Here is a 21,210-nt window from a genome sequence, read left to right as displayed (position 1 = left end):
AATCGAGTAAGACCAAATCGGTGATGCACTCCGAGGAAAAAGCTGATTGGACAGAACAATAAACATGGACGACGCCCGCGCCTCCTTACCGCATCCCTTACCAGCACAGTAATGACTGACGGAACACAGTAGAGCGATCTAGCTGTCAGCTGACCCGGATAACAAAACCCGGGATTCCATCTCAGGCAGGGGCATCATCGAGCTGTTTCTGGATCGTGCGTGTTAGTGAGAGCGAGCGAGCGAATGGGGGAGCCAGGAGGCTTGTCAGCTGCAATCAGCCTGCCTTACGACATAGAACACATCATCATCCCTTGAAACAGAGTCCCGAGATGGTAACTAATAACCCTTAATAAGTCAACAATAAGTCAGACATGACCAGCCCAGCAATTGCAGATGAGTATGTAACCTGTATAGATCAACATATCGGCCCGAAAACCCTTTGAGGAGGAAGGCAAAGTCCACCACCACACGTAACATCTGGCACTGACAGACTGACTGGCTGACTGGGCTGCCCGCTCTTCTGACTGTGGCTTGGCTCACTGACCCCTGTGTCAGTCAGATCCGACGGAGGTCAAGGAAGGACTGAATACGCGTCTAGATCGGTACCGGCGTCCAAATATCATCGGGGCATTCGGGATTGGCCATTGACGGCGGGCGGTGAGCGACACCCGGCTTTCTCCTATATCTTGTGCAGCATGAAAATATCGGTGATTAGGTACATACAGCCAAGCCGGCCAATAGCTGCCTGCCTGTCTGTTCCGTCGGTCGTAATACCAATCATGCACATTCCTCGTGGCATGGCGATATCATCAGGGCTTCGGTAATCTCTGTATATTGACACCCCCGGATGGCGACCAAGTACAGTCAGTCTACATAGCCTCATGCCGATTCTGCTGTCCCTCGATAACTCGATATCGGCATACCTGCAGGGGCATTTCCATGTCTATTCAATAGTGACGGTGACTTGAATCCTCGCGCATACGCAACGGAGGATGTATAGTGTCAATGCTTAGTCATCTGCATAGAGTGTTAAGAATGGTTTGAATCAGTTGCTGCGACTCCAGGGTATTGAGGAGGAGTACATGGAGAATCGTGCCTGGTGGATAACGGTTTCATTGATATCGACTCCATCTGCTAGTGAAATTTTCTTGCCTGCAGGGGCGAAAGAGGCCTCCAATGAGTTGTTTGTTCGATGAGTATACACTGTCTGGTATTCGAGCTTCACACGGCAGTAAGGGCAGCGAGGTAGTACGGTTCCTATTCCAGGGGCCGGAATAACGAGCATTGTCCGGCATGGGATACAGATATGCCCGGAGTTTAGGGTCTACTGTTGAACCATGCTATCCAGTGTGAACGAACCAGTCGCTTCATCACTTCGCGGTGCCGGAGAGCTAGCTGGCTGGCTGAGAAGGAGAGGGTCACCAGCAGAGGTGAGCTCTCCAGTCGGTCATTTCTGTCCTCTGGCACTGATGGATAGTGAGCCTTGCAAGCACACAATCTTCACAGGTCCTAATAGCTTTCGTACGCCCAAATCACTGCTGTCTGGATAGGTTTACAGCCTAGACTCTTTCCGGAAGACGGGATGGCAACAGAAGCTCGGGTCAATTCTACCTGAAGCCCCCATACGGGCGGAACCCCCATGAAATCTAACGGTTGTTCGTTCCTAAGCATGTTCATTGGCTTCAGATCGTTTAACTTCATCAGGACTATTGGCTTGGCTGGGTATACCCACTGCGCCATGCCGACTTCCATGTATTGGGGAATGCACGAAAAAGGGGCTGAGCCCCCTGGTTCTCGTGTTCCTATCCCGCGGCTATACAGTACGTCTTTCACTCCGTTTTGGCAGAACCTCATACGCCTGCTCTCTCTGGGGCGACTACTCACGGTCGTACGACAGCCGCTTCTTACCAGGGGCTCTTTCTCTTTCCTTCTCGGCCAATAGGAGGCCCAAATCGCCTGGTCGCTACAATAACTACCTGCACCCTGGTAGAGGAGAGTGTTCTTCTTGTCGGTTCTGGCATAGCGCGTGGCACAAGCGGCCGGCCCATTCTATAAATGGAGAGAGAGAGAGAGAGATCTCGTGTTACCAGCAGATTTAATCTATGACTCGGTAACTTTCCTCGCCTTGCCTTGCGCCCCTTCTTCTGGTCACCCGTTTCCGTGGCACGGCCAAGGTCGTAGTCGTTCGGAGGGAGATGATGCAACAGCGGCCGAGAGGGGAAGGAGGAACGGTGCGGTATTATGGAGCGAGGTTGCAACGTGCCTTTGCCGCTTCGGGACAACAGATGTTTCCGGGTTAACCGGCCGACTGCGAGGTAACGAGAGCATACACAACATACCGTGCAGATGGTGCAAGACGAGGAGAAGATCCGTATACTACTGCCCGAGACTGTGTTCTGTGGTATCCGGTCACCCAAGCAGGTGCGCGGCGGCGACTTCCGTTGATCAACCAGCTCAGTGAACCAATTGGCTCAGACGAGACAAGAAGGAGGTCAAAATGGCCGCTCCAATTCGTATGGGCTGTCCGCCCGTTTCTATTTGATTACTTGGAAAATCTTGGGTTTACGGGCAGTCAGTCCTGGGTGCCGCCTATTTCCGCCACCCCTTGCTAGTCGGGCAAGGCCAACGCCATCTGTGATCTGTAGTCACCTGGAGAGTGATCTCATGAGTTCGATTGCTCAAACTTGGCAGCTGATTGATGGATCGTATTTGATGTTATAGCTGTTTGGTATTTGGAAAGGGGATATCATTGCGTTGCCTACGACCAGCCGATCCAGGGGTAAGCAACTATGCCGGGACAAGACAGGATGCTGTTTACGGTACAGAGCGTTTCGGGGAGAGGATTACCGGAGGATTGGGTGAAATATCTCGTGCTTTCCCCTTTCTCTTCGCGTAGGTAGGTCTTCACATACATGGCACGCAATGCGTTATTCCCTTCTTCACTCCGGCTCCCAAGCCCGGTCAGTGTGCTCTTGCTGTATAGAAGGGCACGGTCGAGTTTCCGAGAAGAGAAAGTAACGGAAGATAGCCAGTCTCTTGTAATGCTTTAATATTATCCTAAAAGCAAGAGTATCATCTTCAACCCTGCCTGCCCGCCGCACTCCCTCAAGTCTCATTGCCCCTGTGGCTACTGAGCGACACGTTGTCCTCTAACAAGTCATCAGGCTCTAGATCAGGCACATGCGCAATGGAACCCCCTACTATTCCCACGCGCATCTCGCGCGCGGCGCGATCCATCGTGTCCTGCACGTCGGCCTCTTTGAGCAGCGCCAGGAACCACCACCGCACGCCGTAGTGGATGGTCCAGCGCTTCACCGTCCCGACGTGCGGTGGGTTGGGGTTCGTGTCGCTGCCCGTGTCCGAGGCGAGCGTGGAATCGCGCATCCAGATGCTCAGGCTGTCTGCCACTGCCTCGAAGGCTGACGAGACGCCGTCTAGGCTGCCATTTTGTGCTGCTGTTGTACAAGATCTCGGCAACGCCGACGGATGAGTCCTGCGCTATGGCTGGATATATCATCTTGCTGCTGAAGGCGTGCTCAAATCAATCAATCAAGGGGTTTGTATGACTTCGGCACAGGCTGAGACCAGGAGTCGAGCAATTGCTCTATGACTTGTCCGTTTTCATACCCGAGCGAGTATAGCTTTGCGCAAAAAGACGGCTCGCATTCGAAGGCCGTCGGGTGCGAGTCCTGCCACGCCTCCTTGTCCTGATTGTAGGCTTCAGAAGCCCGCAGGCCCTGAAACAAGACAAATGTGGCGGTGGTGGTCGATGTATTGGCCACATTGAAGGACCTGGAGATGGTCTTCATGGATCCAGTTACCAGATATGTGGCCGTGTTTGTCAGGCCACATATGTCATAACTTGCGTCGTTTTGGATGCCGTCATGGTTGGCTATGCTGAGATCTCTTACGCTAAAAGCCGTATAAGTGTAATTGTCACTCGGATAGAGATAATTGGCGCCAGAGCACATATTATCGACGGAAGACACGTTCTCGTTCCCATTTTCGATATACTCGATAGGTTGCCTTTCAATGTGCTTGGAGATGTCAGCGCACTTACTGCAGATGCCCAAGGAAGTGAAATTGTCAAAAGTTCAGTTGCCGGTCGGGCAGCTGACAGACGCGTTGAGCTTCTGCTTCTCTGTTATGCTTTGGAAGCCGCTGTATACGGCGGCCGTCATGCCAAAGTCGGGTTGAGACCTAGGCCAGTCGGGTACACTGCAAGGCCGCGTCTCCGCGCCAACATCAGGGTAAAACACACCACCACCACCTCCCCCACCATCAAAGTTCAACCGCCCAGAGTCCAGTCTCAGGCATCGGCCAGTCGTGGCCTGAATATAAGAGTGGTCGAAGTCGAGAACGCCATACTGCGTGATGATGGTTTGTAGAAACGGCTCGTAGGCGAGGAGGACGAGAATGATGAGGGCGCCCAAGGCGCTCCAGTGGCTGCAAATTCATGTTACTTACTGGTCATGGGGATATTGTAGTGAACAGAAGGCGGGGGGAAAGAAAGAGAGAGGAAAGTGTTTCACATACCGCATCCAAATAGCCCCAAGTAACCTGAAACTACCCCATGGCCCCTTGCTAGCCTGATCAAAGCGCTCGAAGACGAGCAAGTTGTCCTGGCCCCGACGATACCAATTCCACTTGGCCTGGGCGACGCAAGAGCTGACAGCAAAGGCCAGCGACGTCTTGGAGACGGCGGCCAGGATGGAAACGAGGGTGTTGGGCCCCAGGAAAAAGCCGCCCCAGCTTTCGAGGCTGTTGCCGCTGAGATGGTAAAGGGTGACTGCCGTGGCCACGAACGATAGGATGCTCAGCAGCAGGAGGAAGAGCTCCCATTTCCAGTCAGCCCAGAGGCCGGTGGCCCGCCGCTGCTGTCGAGGGTGATGGTCGATGTCTTCTTCTTTCTGGGTCCATGTCGGGTATTGAGAATACGCGGAGGCTGCGTCAAAGCAGGATGCGGGCGCGGAGGGCTCGCTGACGGTCACGGATAGCACCGTGTCGCCGCCACTCGACGAATGGTGAAGGTGGTGGAGGTGGTGGTAGCTTGGTTCTGCTTGCATTTTGGGATCCGTTGGGGAGGAAAATGAAAGGAGAAGGAGGTCTCGAGGGTCACTCAGTCCGGCAACCGACAAAAGCCACTTGGCTACGTTCTTACACAGCGTCGCACATCGGATCACAGCCCCAGGCAGGGCGTTTTCCCTTTTCTAAATGAAGAATGCACACCTCGGGTGCCCGCAGCCTTGTTCATGATTCTCGTTGTATTTGTCCTCTGATATTAGAGGATGTCGCATAAGTGCATCGCAGCTTGGGAAATATGCTATCTAGGTATCTATCTACTATGGGCGAAGCAGTAATCGCTACTTTTCCACTGCCACGCTCGGTTAGGCATTATCATCGTTTTGCCTGCCCAAATATTTTCGTCCATGTTCGTCATCACTATTTCTTTCCTCATAAGCACCAGCTCCATCAGCTTGGTCTTAACCGACACCTCCCTCCCCCCTTTTATTTCACATGGAATTGCTTGGTATTCCTTCTCCAGTGAGCACCACGATACTCAATACGTCCCATTAAGTGAGCAGTGTAGTGGTGAGCCAACAAAACTGCTGGCTTGAAATGTTATGGCCCACCGCTCCTCTGCAGATAAGTTTCGAGGTCCAAGGAACTCCGATAACGCCCCGGAAGAGCATCTTATGAATAAGTCATTCTCCATCTGAAAAGGGAGCTTTAGCCACCGTCAGAATATGCACGGACGGGCAAAAATCGATTCTGGCGCAAGGCGCGTAAAAGAGCCAACGCGCAATAACAGTCGGTTCGATGTCACAGGCTATGACATGCTGTGGCTGTCAAGGGCAAGCCCACAGACTCAGTAAAATTCCATCGTGACTGAGTGCTACCCTATATGGCAAAGTTGGTCCGGAGAGTCTGCTGATCCTCAGGCTGCATCTGGTTTACGAACGTCTCGAATTGAGGGATTAGTTGACGGTAGAGGCCAATTACCTGATGCTGAGTTAGTATATCTGCAATGGCGATCAAAGTTGGAGATGCTGTACACGTACCTTCTGGAAATCGTCGCTCAGCCCGTTCTTCGTGTCACTTCGTAGCTTGATTTCTCTGTAGCGGGCGATGGATGTGAAGAAGTGGAGCAGAGACTTCTCCATTGCCATCGGATTCTGTTCTACAATGACGCAGAAGCCCCTGAAAGCTGTAGCTTTCTCGTCCGAAGGATCAACCTCGTCCATTGAGGTCAAGAACTCCTCTGCAAAGGATCCAAGCTGGGGTGCCAGTTGCGCGCTGTTACCAAGGCCAAGACGTCCCAAGGCAATCGCGGCGTTCTCGATGACGCTCTTAGGGATACCGGGATTTGTCATGGTCTCAAGGCAGCGTTGAAACAACTCAGGCACGTAAGGCGCCATACCTTCTCTGTGTTGGATAGCAATCTCGCCAGCGGACCAACACGCGTTGTTAACAACGCTGAAGCCACTGTCGATCTCTTCATCCAGAATACTGTCAAGGTCCAGCTGCTTCAGCAATATCGGAAAGATGTTGCCAAGAGAGCTCTGAAGCTCTCCGAACACGTACTTGGCGCAGTCTCCCAGCAGAGCGTAAGCAGACTGTCTAACCTCATCCTGGGGATCTTCCAAGCAGAAGGTCAACAGCTCGAAGAATGGCAACTGTGATTCCTTGACCAGCTGAGCGGACTTCTGCTTGTCAAGGGCTTGGATAATCGCGCTGAGAAGATCAAGACTAGTAACCAAGAAGTCCTTGTCGGGAGCATCCAGAGCTGGGTTATTTGCCAGTTGCATGGAAGCCTCAAGATTCTGGTGGATGATGTTGACGCATCTGCCGAAAATCGGCTGGGCATATGGAGTAAACGAGTCATTCAATGCCATGGCCACATACGACAGGCATTCAAGCAGCGGGAAGAGTTCTCTCGAATCGTCTGCAACTTTCTGCCAACGGTCAATCAGGGCCGGCATAAGTTGGTTGACCAGGTCCGGTTGAGCCAATGCGGGTCCTATCGCCTCAGCCAATGTCTGGACACAGTCGTAGAGGATGTAGATGTTTCTGTCCTTATATTTACCAAAACAGGCCACAAATTGCTGAATGATCGGCAAGCTGTAGGGCTCGAGGCTCTTGCCGGCCTTTTCTTCGAGGTTGGCAAAGGCCGATGCGCCGGCTTCCTGAACCTTTTTGTTCTTGTCCAGCATCTTCATAAGAATACCTTCCATCATGGGCTCGAAGAAAGCCTGCTTCTGACTGGGGTCTGATAGTTGAGCAGCCCAGGCTGAATACCGCCCAAGTGTCCAGCAAGTGATTTGCCGAACAACAGGCTCGGGATCATTAAGCAGCGTGATTAGATACGGTACCAATTCAGGCAGATGCGGTGTGACCACATCAATGCATCCATCAGCTACAGCACCGAGGGCGAGTACAGCAGCTTCTCGGTGGGGCCAATCCTCGTGCTTGAGGTGCTTTGTCAGGTAGGGAAGAATTGATTCAAAAACCGGAGCACGGAAGTCCCGTGCAAAGACATCCAGAGCAGCGGCTGAGCACTTTCGTAGTGTCCATCGTTCATCGGGGTTCACGTCATCGCCGTCGTCGATATCCTCTAGTTCGCCCTCCTCGAGGTCGTCGTCCATGCTCGCAAGCTTCTCGTACGCATTTCCGTTCTGAGCAGCATCCACCGACTCGCCATTTGCCAATCTCGCGGCGTTCTTCTTTGCGAATTGCGGCTTGATATCTTCTGCACGATCTTCTTCATCCTCGTCATCTGATGCACCACCAAGCATTGCGATGTCTTCCGGGCTGTACACCATACACTGCAGCAAGACCGGAATGATCTTGGCGATGTAAGGCGTTAGCGACTGCCACAGATGCTCGTGCTCCCCAACGGCCAACCAGAATTCGGCAGCATCGCAAGCCAGGTCTTCGTCGGTGCTTTGCTGTTGAGTGATGATATAGTCGACCAAACCAGAGAGATGAGGCTGCAGCTTGTCCGGCCGAGTCTCAACCAGCTGAACAAAAGCTCGGCACACTTGCCGGCGGACGTCAGTGTTGTTATCACTGGCGAGGGTGAACAGATGTTGCAGTAGATCGTCGATAGAGTTGAGCATAGCTTGCGACTTCCTCGGGGTAAAGACATTGATGGCAGTCAGCGCCTGGACGCGAACCTTAGGGAGGGAGCTCTTGGTTGCTTGAATCAGTTTCGGCAGAATGAAATTCAGCGGGCGCTGGCCGTTGAGTTCTCGCTCCAGCATCTTGGTATTATCTTCACAGATCTTGGCCATGGTTAACATTGCGCCCTCTTGCGCCTCAGTCGAATACTGGCTGGTCTCGTTTCCAATCATCTCGAGCAACTTAGGTAATAGTTCTGGCCAGCTCAGGAGACCACCGCGGCGTATCAATTCGGTTGCTATATTTCCAGCATAGTTGCGCATTTGCGAGTTTGGATCCTCCAGGATCATGGTGATGCCTCGTTTAATGGGGGTCAAGCTGGAATCAGGGATTTGCTTGAAGCCCAGCTTAACGTTGTTCTTCAGCATGATAGCTGCGGAAGAGCGGATCAAGTGCAGATCCTCGACGGTACATTGAAGGCCAGCCGGGGGTGTTGTACTCGAAAACAGGTAGATAAGATAATTATTGATGTCGGGGGAGGCCTTGGCTTGCGACAGCAACTGATTGGGGGGTCCAAATTAGTATGAGAATATATATACAGCCACAAGCCTTTGCCTCTTGATATGCGATTGCGTCCATGGCTGGCGAGGAGGGGACTCACCAATTCAGCCTGCTTCTGCGCGGCCTTATCGAAACCGCTCAGGGAGTCCTTGAGACATGCTGCAAGCTGGCTCAAGGACTCGGGAGAGGGTTGCCAGTCCGAAGCCATATTGTGTGCGGTGATGGCGGGGGCGGGACGAAGCGGGTAGTTGAAGACGATGCGCTCAGCCCGGGATCAGTACGAAAAGGCAGTTTTGCTTGTAATAAGTAGACCGCAGCCCACCGGGGCGTAGTTGCGACTATTCAGTCGATCGTGGAACAACAACTTTCGAGAGGGAACCTTGAAGACGAGTTGAGAGAGTGTGTGTGAGAAGGAGAGGGGCAGAGATGTCAAGCACTGCTAGCCGCAACCTAAAAAGACATGAGTGAGGGTTCCGTTCCAGGATGAGATGAGATCAATTCGCGTTTCTCCACTAGCAGCAGGTTGGCAGAATTGAGGGACCAAACATTAGGTAGGGTGTTGGTTGTGTGCAAGGCAATGTACCTTATTGTATGTATATGGTCCAGACCGGTTTATGGAAGCCGATGACAGCTCGGCCTTAAAGGCGTTGAAGAATCGTAATTAAGTCGAAAATAAGGGGAATCTGCTGGGTGAAGGGAGTACAGGTTTCCTTCACATTTGGTGAGGTGATGGGGGGGGTGTTGCTGGGTGTACTTTCTTAGCCCAGCTTCAACCGAAGCAACTGGCAACGGCCCTCTTCTTTTTTTTCTGGTTGGACGTTACAGGCGGCCCTCTCACAGTGGGGTGATGGGTTTTTACACGGGAAGTGCCAAAAGTGGACAACAGGAGGCCACACAGAAACCTGAGAGAGAGAGAGAGAAAGCTCATGCAGAGAGGAGAGCAGTACTGTAGAGAGAGGAGGGGAGAGAGAGTAGGTGAAGGAGGAAGGCCCACAGCTGGTGGGATGTGGTGCATGTGGGATCTGATAACCTAGTGGATAAGGGATGGTAGGTTGTTAGATAATCCAGTCAGGCCCTCCATTTCAACTCACAATCGGTTCTCAGCAACCAGTTGACCATTGTCAGTGTGTATGTCCCATGCAAATGTATTGGCTATATTGATCTGAATTGGATCAAGGAAAAAGCTTCTCGCTAGATTTGCCTTGTTTTTCTGATTCTTTGCCCCCTTTCCCACCTTGGAGCTGTCTTATGAATCAATCACACGGCCGGTACAGAGAGGCAAAAGGTTTCTTGTTCCAGGACATCCATCCTCTTTTCATCACACCTGATGGGCTGATGGCAAGCATGTAATGGCACATGACAATCTCATAGCACACGCATACTACTTACGTACACGCACATACACACACACACCTTCCTCCCTCCTTGGTGATGGATGGACTTCACAAGTGGGTAGGTTTGAAATGCTTGGTTCCATGGTAGTGTAAGGTAAGGTACCTTCATACATTATCGTCGGTTCATAATTCCACCGCTAAACCCATCAGGGGGTCGCCATTCCTTTTGTGCACCCCAAGCTTGACAGTTGTTGTGTTGTACTGCTTTTCTGCCGTGTGCACTTGCCCGCGGCTTTGAGGCCCAACCCGATTGATAGAAAGCTCACTCCTATCATCACATCCATCACTTTTCTTTTTCTTTTTCTTGCTCAACCTGCTGTACCGAGATATAAAAATAGGTACAGTTTTTTTTCTCTCCATTTCTTTTGGCTGTTGACATTTATGAAACTTTCATACGTCGGATGGCCTTTCTTTTCTTGGTCGTTCAAATCTTGTGAAGATTACGAAAAGATCAAGTGCTGTCTGTGAAGGAAGGTATTGAGTCAGGTTTTGCATACATGGAAACTCGTGGCAGCCCAATCACTTGGGATCATTACCCTGCAGGGGTTATCGGGTCGCGTCAAGGTATGGTACAGTTAAGTGCAGTGAATCAAACCAGGGGTTTCTGGTGACTAGTAGCAAGTAGTAAGTAGGAGGGTGTCATTCATCCTCGGAATCTGGATCACTCATCGCATCTGCGCGTCCATGTCCCAACCAGCAAACAACAATTGCGCCTCACATCCACGATAAGGAAGTGGTATGATGTAGAATAGACTAACCCATTGGCTTCTGTCTGGGTAATTTAGGCTAAGTAGCTTGCGACAGTGCCGGTGCTGGGGTCTGCTGTTTTGATGGTGATAGTATGTTGCTAGTATAACATCGCACAACAACCCCGGAGCACTGGCTGCAGGCTAATACGTCTGGAAGCCTCGTCTCGGAGGCACTCTTCATGTGTATACACTATGGGACCCGTAGCGACATCGCATGCGCCAACAGTAGAGTTGCTTAAGCCACCCTTTGATGTGTGCTGTGCGACTCGGCCATCTGAATAGGAGAATAGTTTCCCCAATTGTTTCCTCGAAACCAGGCTGCATGACGTTCAACTGATGCAGCTTGCCTTCTGCTGAGCCACCCTCCTACACGTGAGCAAGGTCCCTCATGCGAATACCCGGATCTGCTCGGCAGCCCGGGTTGCGACGTTGATATGCCTTTGGGGGGCGCCCTTATATCGGAGCAATTACCAGCCTCAACCAGAGACCAGCTAGCTGAGTGGGAGCAAATCCCTCGCTTAGGTTGTTGATGTTGGAACCAAACTGACCAGCCTGTGGCAACTTCGTGCTGGAACATGACCCCTTGAAAATGTCACAGAAGTGGATGCTGCTACTTCCATTGACTGTTTAGGCGTTGCTTGTGCCGTTTGGAGCATCGCCAACGCCTGATGTGAGATGGCGGAGCTTGGTGTTGGCAACCTCGAGGACTTTCTTAAAAGCCTCCATCTCCTCCTCGAACGTGCCGCCGAGCCCGGTACTGAAGAGACTGACAGAGTTAGACACATATACATGCATCTGGGTCTTTTTGACCAATATCTTCGCCAGACGAGTAGTGAAGTCGATGGTGGGTTCCTCATAATAGATGGGAGTGGACAGGGGTACATCCGGGTTGAATCTCTGGTGAGGTTGTTAGTTTCATATCACGAGATGCTGATCCTGGGTTGACTGACATCCGGCAGAGCATATACAAAGGATCCCATAGGTGCTGGTGCAGCGGGTTCGTCGACAGCTACCGTGGTGAGGTACATGATGATGACCTTGGGCTTGGTGATCAGTCGCATATGGATTCTCGTGTCCATCGACCGAGGAAGGGGGAAAGATAGTTGCTCATCCATGGCTGCACTCTCAGGTTTGTGAACTCTCGAGTCAGAATATGGTTTTCTGTTATGAGCAGGGCCGGTAAGGGAAGTCAAGAGGTATGTAGTAGGCAGATAGGCAACAAACATAAGTAACATGTAAGTTGAAGTTGAGTATCGATATCAGCATGAGTGGACCGTGCACCCATAGAGGAGAGCGCTATTCCAATTGACCCCTCCATTTTCCCACTGATGCGATCTACCCCACTACCCGTAAGTTATTGGCTAATACGGATACCTTGGTAGAGTACAGTTGACCAGTATCACATCTGTTGTAGTCACCGGGATACCAGCAACCTGTCGATTACATCAATGCCGCTTTGTTGCGAAATATGATGGCCGACGGTCAGACCATCAAAGAGGAGGGAGACGAGACCCAATGGAACGGGGTCGAAGACACCGCCGAGGACCCCGAAGAGCTCCGAGTCATCTTCCAGGCCTTGGACTCATTCTCGTAAGTAACGAACACACTGCTTCGAGTCGTTTATCCGTTACCACCTTGGGACAAGGTTAGTCACCATGTTATATGTGGCTTTATATCTTGGGAGTTGCTTGCCCAATCTTTTGCCGCTGGTTTCTGTTTACGGCATCAAACTTTTTATTTTGTATCAGAGCAACCGACGTATTTGTCAAGACTGTCCACGCTCACTCTTTTGTCTATATATTCCACTTGTCCCCGATTTGTCTCATACTGTATCTTACTCACGAGAAAGACCTACAGCAGCCCTATCTCAGTAACTGACAAATCAATAGCCAGTATGCCAAGACAGCCCACCTTAACTGCACCCACTTGCGGCGAAGGGCTTTTTATGCCATGCCGCAAGCTCAATGGCAGATGTTAGCGAGGCCACCCTTCTCTTATCTGGAGACATTGGATCGCACAGATACCGCCATCGACAGCAATGCAGGCCTGGCCCGTGCCATCGTCCAGTATGGCCTGGCCTCTCTGGGGTGTTACAACCCGACCGCAGGTGACGCAGAGGAGAATCAGATGATGATCCCCAAGGAGTGGGTGGGCGTAGCAAAGTCCAGTAAGTGACGACTAGGGTGACGCCTCTCTGGCCTACTTCATGGCCTGATTGGGGCTGCATCATCCCATGAAGCGGCATGTCGTTTCCCAGGATCCAATATTGGTTAGTCAAGCTGATTTCGTCGTACGCTGACCAAGCTGGGTTATTAGATGACACGGACAAGGCCAGGAGCTCCATCCGTCAGTTTTACCGTGACTGGTCCGCCGAGGGGGCTGCGGAACGAAACGTCTGCAACGACCGTGTATTCCGCGCCCTAGATGCTGAGAAGGTGCGACAACCAGACCGCACAGAGCCCTGGAAAGTTCTTGTCCCTGGTGCTGGCCTGGGGCGCTTAGTCTTCGACCTGTGCCACCAGGGCTACCTTAGCGAAGGCAACGAAATATCGTACCACTCACTCCTCGCTTCATCCTATATACTAAACCACGTGGAACACGCTGGTCAGCACACCATCTACCCATGGATACACACATTTTCCAACCACCGCAATCGCGAGCAGCAGTTCCAGAGCTACAAGATCCCAGACATCCAACCCCAGGAGAGTCTGAGTCGGGCCCAGGGTATTGGCGCGATGCAGATGTGCGCTGCTGACTTTCTGTGTTTGTATGGCGATGATGAACACAAGGACGCTTACGACGCCGTGGCCGCCGTATTTTTCCTGGACACGGCACCGAACTTAATCCGGTATCTCGAGGTGATTCGGCATTGCCTGAAGCCCGGAGGCGTTCTGATAAATGTCGGACCCCTTTTATGGCACTGGGAGAACAACGTCGCTTCCAATAGTGGCTACGACGGAGAGGACGATGACAGCAGTGGTCGAGGGATTGCCGAGCCGGGGAGCTTCGAGTTTACCGCTGACGAGGTCGTGGCTTTGGTGAAGGAGATGGGGTTCACTATTGAGAAATACGAGGACGACATCCGAGCTCCCTACGTGCAGGATGAGCACAGCATGCTCCAGACAGTGTACTCCGCGATCCATTTCGTTGCACGGAAGTTATAACTCAGCCCCCCTTGGAATAATCAGGTAGATTTCTCAGGGGCAATGTACAAACAGCAGCCCACGCATCCCTCTTACTTAATTGGGCGATAAAGCCATTGTAATGGCCAAAGACTACCAAATAGATGAGAATGATGACCTAGCATATACATGGAGCTGGATTCAATTTAGCATTGCTCTATGACGGGGATCAGTTCATTCAACAGATGACTGCCAGTACCCCAACACATTTCATTTAGAGCATGTGTTGAGTGTGCGTGTACGTTATACTTGGGAAGTAAATGATGCCTCCGGTTTCCATTTACTTTCATTTCATATATGGCCGTGCTTATGCTACCTGGAAAGCTGCTTACTTTTGTGACCTAGCACCCGGAGATATATAGAACGAATCCAATCCACGCTACAACTTAGCCGAAGGCTCGTCACCCGCCGCATCCATCAACTGGCCCTTGGCCCACAGCGCGCCCCCATCGATCTCGATGGCCGCCCCGTTGACGTGCGCGCCGGCGCGCGAGCTGAGGTAGACGACGACGCCCGCGATGTCCTCGGGCCGCCCGAGCCGCTTCATCGGGTTGCCCTGCGCGTGCTTCTCGACGCCGCCCGACATCTCGAGCAGGCCGTTGGCCATCTTGGTCGGGAAGAACCCGGGCAGATGCTGTTGACCGTGATGTGCCGCGGCCCCAGCTCGACGGCCAGGTTGCGGCCGAGGTGGATGACCGCGGCCTTGGACGCCGAGTACCCGAACGTGGCCTGCTGGCCCAGCGAGCCGATGCCCAGCCCGGCCACCGACGCCGTGATCAGCACGCGGCTCGGGTCGTCGACGGTCGCGCGCTTCTGCAGCAGCGGCGCGAACAGCCGGATCGTGTTGAAGACGGCCTTGACGTTGAGGTCCATGACCTTGGCGAACGCGGCGTCCGGGTGCGTGTCGAACTTCTCGCCCCACGTCGCGCCGGCGTTGGCGAACAGCACGTCGACGTGTGCCGTGTGCTGCCGCACCTGCGACAGCAGCGACTCGATGCCCGCGATGGTCGCGCTGTCGGCGGGGACGCTGATGGCGCGCGCGCCCGGGGTTAGGTTGGGCAGCTTGTTCAACTGCGCGACGGCCTCGTCGCAGGCTTTGGCTTTGCGGGACGTGATGAAGACTTTGGAGGCGCCGGCTTGGAGGAAGCTGTTATTGTTTGTCTCGTCAGCACCTCACTATACACATACATTCACACACAAAGAGTATCTATTCTCGCGGGGAAGCCTCAATTGAGCGCTAGGAAGAGGGAGGTAGGTGTATTGTATGAATGGAACATACGCCGATGCTGCGTTCAGCCCGAGACCTCTGGATCCTCCCGTTACTACCGCCACCTTATCCTTGAGGGAAAAGAGCGAAGGGAAATCGTGGAGAGCGGTTTCGTCGGCCATATTGGGCGGCTTGAATATCTATATCGGTCGGATCGGAGATGCCGGAATTGATGGTGGAAGCCGCGTCGCAGTATTTTTTGGCAGTGGAAGGCCTCAATTCGAAAGTTTCTAAGTTTCCAGAAATGATCCCTGCTGTCTGAAAAGGCTTACGGTGTTATATAGGAACGCGCCCTCGTTCGGGTATGTTGCTGTTTCGATACAGTAATGCCGTCACCGAGCTTCTTGGACGGAGCTAGTTGCGGGGAGCTGCCGAGGTTGAACAGGGGTCGTTAGAGCTACCCCGGATTTCGATCGGCCAGGGGTAAAGGAAACGTAAGGGAGGCTTGAAGCACTAGCAGTAATACATCGCATCACAATTACTCGCCCAGCTAGGTGCCTAGGAAGGTATACAGGTATATATACTACATAATTATAAACGTAGTTTACGGTCTGGGCCGGCCTCTGATCGATGGCCAGGGGCGACGGTCCAAGTCAAGCCTACCACAGGGTGGTATCAAGCACCCCATTGTATAGACTACGGCCAAGATTTCACAGGATCTTGTCTTTGCTCGCTAGGAGTTCGTATTGGTTGCTTTGTGTTTATTCAATCATTCGGGTTTTCGCTGTTGACGAAAACCGGCTCCTTTCATCATCTCCTCATCAAATGGTCATCTACCTTAAGTACATGCCTTATCTATCAACGCTCAACGCTCAGCGCCCTCCCAAGAAAGAGCACCGTATTCTAATAATCCAATTGGTGACACAACGAAGCCCCAACCTCTAGGGCTAGTTGGAGGCGACCCTGGACAGTTTGCGTTCGCCGGACGATACTTGACGGACATCTTCAAAAAAGCCGCCTGCGCTGGCATTGCGTTTCTTCTTCAGATGCAGCGACACCTTTTTCAGTTGGTTGCGCGCCTTGGCACCGCTTGAATCATTGCCCGGTTCTAATGATGGCGGCCCGGACCCTTCTTCTAACGTCTCGTTTTCGGCATTGGTGCTCTATTCCAAGTGCCGGCTAGGACTCCGCGAGAGGGTCCGCTTCGGAGTATCTCGAAGAAAGCTTTTGCTCGTTGCATCATCGTAGCCTAGAACATGCATGAGATAGTATAGCCTGCAAAGATCATTAGTGCCATTGTAAGGGTATGGGGGGAAGCACGACTTACTTCTCCTCTTTTGCCTCCTTCTCCCGCAAGTCTTCGAAGCGCTGCTGGCAGTTTGCCCAAGTCATCGCGCGATGCTTGGGCGATATCTTCTTGATCGTGTAGTTGAAGCGGCCGGTCACAGGTCGATGATCCGAGACCCGAACCTCGTGCCGCCGATAATCAAGTTGTTGGATCCTGCCGCAGCCTCGATGAAGGAGGCGGTCACACCAAGCTGGAGAGCGTTTCTTCTCGCTGGTGTCGTAGTTGTCGGTGCCTACGTCGTACTTGTAGGTGGGGGCGAACTGGATAGGCATTTCATCAAAGGCGCGGAGTCTGAAGCCCGGGTTGCGACGCCGCGCCACAAGCAGTTGATCTCGGTCTAAGAGCTTGGTCAGGTTGTTGCTCTTAACAGCAGCCACAACCGTGTCTCGAGACATGGTGTCAATACGGTAGTTGAGATCGCCGTTTAGCAGGACGAGCTCGTGGTCGAGGACCATGGTTCCATCTCCACCTCCCATGTAGCTGTCGATACGTACACTTGGGTCGCGCTCGGCGGGAAGAGTTGCGCTATCCACAATGGCCGATATATCCGCGTGTCGAGCATTTGCTTGAGATTGTCCAGCTGCGAGATGGCAGTTGATAAAGCACAGGGATGTGTCTTCGACCATGAAGCGCACAATGATAGCACCTTTGTTTCCGTGTAGTCCTCCCATGCCACGCTTGATGTCAGCGCTCTGGAGATTGGTAATACGATCTCGTATGGTCGATCGCACAAAGATACAAGTAAATAGTCCGACTAGGGTCGAGGTGTGTAGTAGATGATAAAGACAATCCGGGGGCATATAGTCGTCTAAACTCCTAATAAGGAAGTCCCGCCAATCCCTGTATTGATGGCTCATGCGTTCTTGATCCGTGACGGCGTCCTTCTTCTTGGACTTAAACAGCCGCTTTGCGGTGGCCGTCTTGTCCTCGAGGTCGACCAACTCTTGAAATCCAAAGACAAGTATATCTGGAGCATCGCTCGACTCTAGCAGGTTCTTGATGAACGTGGAATCTTTCTCTGAATACCGAAGACTGGTGGGTGTCGAAGCCCCAGCATTCCACGTCATACATAACGTTCTGATGTCTTGGAACTCGCAATACTGTCTGTCGAGCGCTTTCATCTCGGTCTCCAGGAAGTCGTCTTGAAGTAAGCCGTCCCAAACCCTGATCATATTGTCTGCGCCTAAGGATAGAACTTGTAGGCGGTCAAGTCGGTAGAAGCTGGCTTGATCTGCGTGAAGCTTAATTATCGGATTGCCATGACCTAGCCATTCCTTCTTGACCACCCACGGTGTTGTTTCAATGTCATATGCGCAGATCTTGCCTGTGTTGTAGCCCGCCCACAAATGGCTGCCTACCCCAGCAAGGGCATTGATTTTCCACGTGCTGATGCTTAGGACTCCGAGGCACGAGAAGTCCTGCTGTGACCAGATGCTGACTTTTCCATCGCTATGGCCAAAATAGGCCTTGCCGGGCTGGGTTTTGATGGTAGCCCCTGAGCTTACTTCACCAGCACCTTCAGCGACCATCGGCCGCACTAGCACCTGAACCTGGCTCCGGCCATCGAGTGTAGGCGCGAAGACGCGAATCTCTCTGCCAGTAGCATGCCATAGCTCGTCGTCTACGATCATGGAAAACGTGTGTCCTTTCGGCAGTCTATAGGTTTGGTGGGGTGGATTGTGAAGATTCGGCGAGCCGTCACCGTCAGGACCCCAAACGTGCAGTGTGCCGGTTTCATCCAGGGTCCACATCTGATTGAAATACCGGTAGATCCTGATAATCTCGCATCGACCATGTGCGGTTGACTTGGTGCCAACGATTGCCGAAGTTGCTACATCAGCCTCCATGAGCTCGCCGATGTTGTTTCCAATCCATACCCTGGAACCCTCGTTGTCCACATGAAGTCCACATTTGAAGGCTACCGCCGTGGCCTTCACTCCTTCTCCGTGAGCAAAGCTCATCAGCAATTCGCCATCCAAGAGACTCCATACTCGTGTGAGTTGTCCACTAGTACAGACATATTGTCCACATACGTCGAACATCCGAGAGTCGTATTTAGTGTAGACCTCGTGGACGCCCTTCTTAGCAAATGGTGGCCGTCGGTTAACATTTGACGAGTCGGGATACGCCGTAGTGATCTGGGTTGAAGGACCTGTAGGTCCAATATTGTGCGTTTCGGCGGCGGGACGACTTTTGTTAGCAACGGTGTTCATCCTCCGAGGCATCTCGCGGAATTCGGCAGGCGTTCTGTCAGATGTCCGATCCACCGTCATCGACCTCCCATGGCTACGCGTTGGCGGCGGTGCATACTGGGTCCCTGGGTTTGATGACACGCGCTTTCCTTGCGAAGAGGGCGTGGCAACCTCGGGAGTCGTTGTCGTCGGTGGGATACCGATGCGAGGCGGGCGCGGGGACGGTTTCATAGAGCTCGTCGCTGGTATGCGAGGATGCTGTGGGTCCACGATTGTTTGGGGTCGTGTTGGAAGAGCGGGTGGAGGAGGCTCTTTCCCTGGCCCGTTGAATTCTTGGACGGCTCGCTTGGTAACGAGTGAGGGATGGACAGGCGGAGGGTCGAACTGCACCGGCAGCGTGTTGGTCCTGGCAAGTGCGCCTGGCTTAAGACCTGATGGTCGAGCTGGTGGCCTTGTCGGAAGCTCTGGTGGTTGGTCACGCTCTGGGCTGCTTGGCGGGCTGTTAAACGGCGACTTTTCCGCAGCTATATTCGGCAATCCCGCTGATCTCTGTCCGTTCTCCAGGTACAGTGACAACCGGTTACTGGGTTTCTCGGCACGGTTGATCGGTGGAGGAATGGGGGGCGTCGGTTTCGGCTCGCGCTCTTTCCTAAGTTCGACAGAGCGCCGCGGTGGAGGAGGCGATGGGGGTTGGGAGGAAGGAGCCATCCGCGGGGAGAGGCGAGGTTCAATAGCAGGAGTATGAGGTCGGCTAGGGATTTTGAAAGATCGGGGACTAGGAACAGTCGGCGTTGCAGGAGACTTAATAGGGTCCAAGGAAAGCTGGTTATTCCCTTCAACGGCCCCCCCGGGGCTGAACATCCTTCCTTTAGGCGGTGACTGTGGAGGATCTATCAAGACAGAGGGCGGCGGCTTGACCGGCCTGGGGCTCAAGGGAGGGGGAGGCCCCAGGCGTCCAGATTCTGCTTCACCACCTGCCTTCGGTAGTTGTAGGCCTGCAGGCTTCGCTGGTGGTTTATTTTCATCTTGCGCAACGGGCGTGCTCCGGGCTGGCCTGGTGTCGGGCACTGGAGGGGGCTTCGGGGAGGGCGATGGATTTCGAGGTGGAGGAGTCGCGGCGGTGGCGGTAGCTGGAGCGGGAGCGGGAGCTGAAGCTGCAGCGTCCTGGGACTTGTTCATGTTCTCCCACTGCGCCCGTAGCGAGGAAACGGGCTTCAAGGACGAGCCATCAGGCCCGTCGCCGGTCTGTGACTCCATGGCAGCCAGAGTGGGATATAGTGCGTTAGGCCTGTATCGATCCGCGGGGCATCTCGTGCCCACGGTTGTTGGACATCAACCCCCTGCTATGGAGGACCTTCAGTTCATCTGGGCAAGGAAGAACGAGCGGCCACACAAATACAATAAACGAGTGTCGGGTATAAGTGAACACGTCTCGAGAATAAGATGTAATGCAATGCTGCTAATGTTTAGTGGGATTTCACGAGGGGTGTCAGCTCTTTTAGGAGGCTGAGCCAGGAAATAGTAGGCTGTCGTAATAAGACCCAACAAGGCGCGAAGGTAGCGGGGCAGCGGCGTTAGTGGTCTCCTTAAGCAGGCACTTGTATTTCGTATCCGCTCGGTGAGGTGGCCAGGCACGGTTTTGGGTGTTAGGTATTAGTGCTGGCCTTGTTCAGGTATTATTAGCTTAGTCGATTCGCTTCTTTGTTGCCCTGAACAATGTAGTCGTCGCTCGTCGGATGGGTCTTTTGCCATGTGTATTACGCGGCCACCGAGCCCCCAGGAGAGAGGATGGCAAAGTCAATTGAGGGTCACCAGGTAGGGTCTGCTCCGGTACAAATAGGCAAATCATTGGTACTCACATCGGATCTGATTGTTCATGTTTTAATATGTGCACGCAGCCAGCACGCAGCCAGTGTCGAGCCCTGGTCTGTGTTGAATGTTGATCATCATGCCTTAGGCGTGCTTGGCATGCCAAACAAGCTGGGCGCGAGTTGCTTTTCTTCTGGAACTAGGTGCAACGTCAGAACCCCCCGTTGAAAGGCTGTTTTACTTCATGCATTATTATGGCGCATTCCGGCCCTCCCCTCGCATTCTCGCATCTTGGCCAAACCCCCATGATTAATAGCCCGTCATGCTGCACACATGTACATACATACTTCATCGTATTCCCTAACAAAGCAGGCATTAAGAATCCGATCCGCATCAAATTGAAAGTCGTAGAGGTTGTTCTAGCCAAATCAATAAACTCTCAGAATAACTACTTAATGTACATACAAAAGGCAACACCAACAATATCATGGACAGACGGGAAGATCTACGCATGTGTGTAACCCCTTAATGGCTGGAAAACAGGTCTGGTCTACGTGCTACCTACTCCGTACATTGATACAACACACCTACTATTCAGCTGCACTCAAGCATGGCATCTGTTTACACAGCAGCATACTTGCGGAGAT

At 52.7% G+C, this 21,210-nt stretch overlaps 6 protein-coding genes across 6 annotated transcripts; 1 reads left to right on the top strand and 5 right to left on the bottom strand.

The window, feature by feature from the left end:
• Positions 1–3,105: 3,105 nt before the first annotated feature.
• Positions 3,106–5,066, bottom strand: PG994_014256 (uncharacterized protein; the record flags this gene model as incomplete). Its single annotated transcript, XM_066865665.1, has 4 exons — positions 3,106–3,439; positions 3,628–4,059; positions 4,123–4,446; positions 4,537–5,066. The coding sequence occupies 4 exons, from the start codon at positions 5,064–5,066 to the stop codon at positions 3,106–3,108; spliced, it is 1,620 nt and encodes a 539-aa protein (XP_066708794.1).
• Positions 5,067–5,901: 835 nt separating this feature from the next.
• On the bottom strand, positions 5,902–8,890 carry PG994_014255 (uncharacterized protein; the record flags this gene model as incomplete). Its single annotated transcript, XM_066865664.1, has 3 exons — positions 5,902–6,003; positions 6,063–8,681; positions 8,783–8,890. The coding sequence occupies 3 exons, from the start codon at positions 8,888–8,890 to the stop codon at positions 5,902–5,904; spliced, it is 2,829 nt and encodes a 942-aa protein (XP_066708793.1).
• A 2,562-nt stretch (positions 8,891–11,452) lies between these two features.
• On the bottom strand, positions 11,453–11,940 carry PG994_014254 (uncharacterized protein; the record flags this gene model as incomplete). The annotated part of the gene is made up of 2 exons (XM_066865663.1): positions 11,453–11,722; positions 11,776–11,940. 2 exons carry the CDS (start codon positions 11,938–11,940, stop codon positions 11,453–11,455), a joined length of 435 nt encoding a protein of 144 aa, XP_066708792.1.
• Positions 11,941–12,293: 353 nt separating this feature from the next.
• Positions 12,294–13,989, top strand: PG994_014253 (uncharacterized protein; the record flags this gene model as incomplete). Its single annotated transcript, XM_066865662.1, has 3 exons — positions 12,294–12,415; positions 12,715–12,992; positions 13,142–13,989. The coding sequence occupies 3 exons, from the start codon at positions 12,294–12,296 to the stop codon at positions 13,987–13,989; spliced, it is 1,248 nt and encodes a 415-aa protein (XP_066708791.1).
• Positions 13,990–14,386: 397 nt separating this feature from the next.
• PG994_014252 (uncharacterized protein) lies at positions 14,387–15,396 on the bottom strand (the record flags this gene model as incomplete). Its single annotated transcript, XM_066865661.1, has 3 exons — positions 14,387–14,593; positions 14,650–15,154; positions 15,287–15,396. 3 exons carry the CDS (start codon positions 15,394–15,396, stop codon positions 14,387–14,389), a joined length of 822 nt encoding a protein of 273 aa, XP_066708790.1.
• Positions 15,397–16,377: 981 nt separating this feature from the next.
• PG994_014251 (uncharacterized protein) lies at positions 16,378–20,011 on the bottom strand (the record flags this gene model as incomplete). Its single annotated transcript, XM_066865660.1, has 2 exons — positions 16,378–16,489; positions 16,542–20,011. The coding sequence occupies 2 exons, from the start codon at positions 20,009–20,011 to the stop codon at positions 16,378–16,380; spliced, it is 3,582 nt and encodes a 1,193-aa protein (XP_066708789.1).
• Between the last annotated feature and the right edge of the window lie 1,199 nt (positions 20,012–21,210).

This window comes from Apiospora phragmitis (genome assembly GCF_038363925.1).
Source record: "Apiospora phragmitis strain CBS 135458 chromosome Unknown utg000013l:1.0-2965645.0:1.0-2969333.0, whole genome shotgun sequence".
Classification (NCBI taxonomy): Eukaryota; Fungi; Ascomycota; class Sordariomycetes; order Amphisphaeriales; family Apiosporaceae; genus Apiospora; species Apiospora phragmitis.
This window is presented reverse-complemented; position numbering and strand designations above follow the sequence as displayed.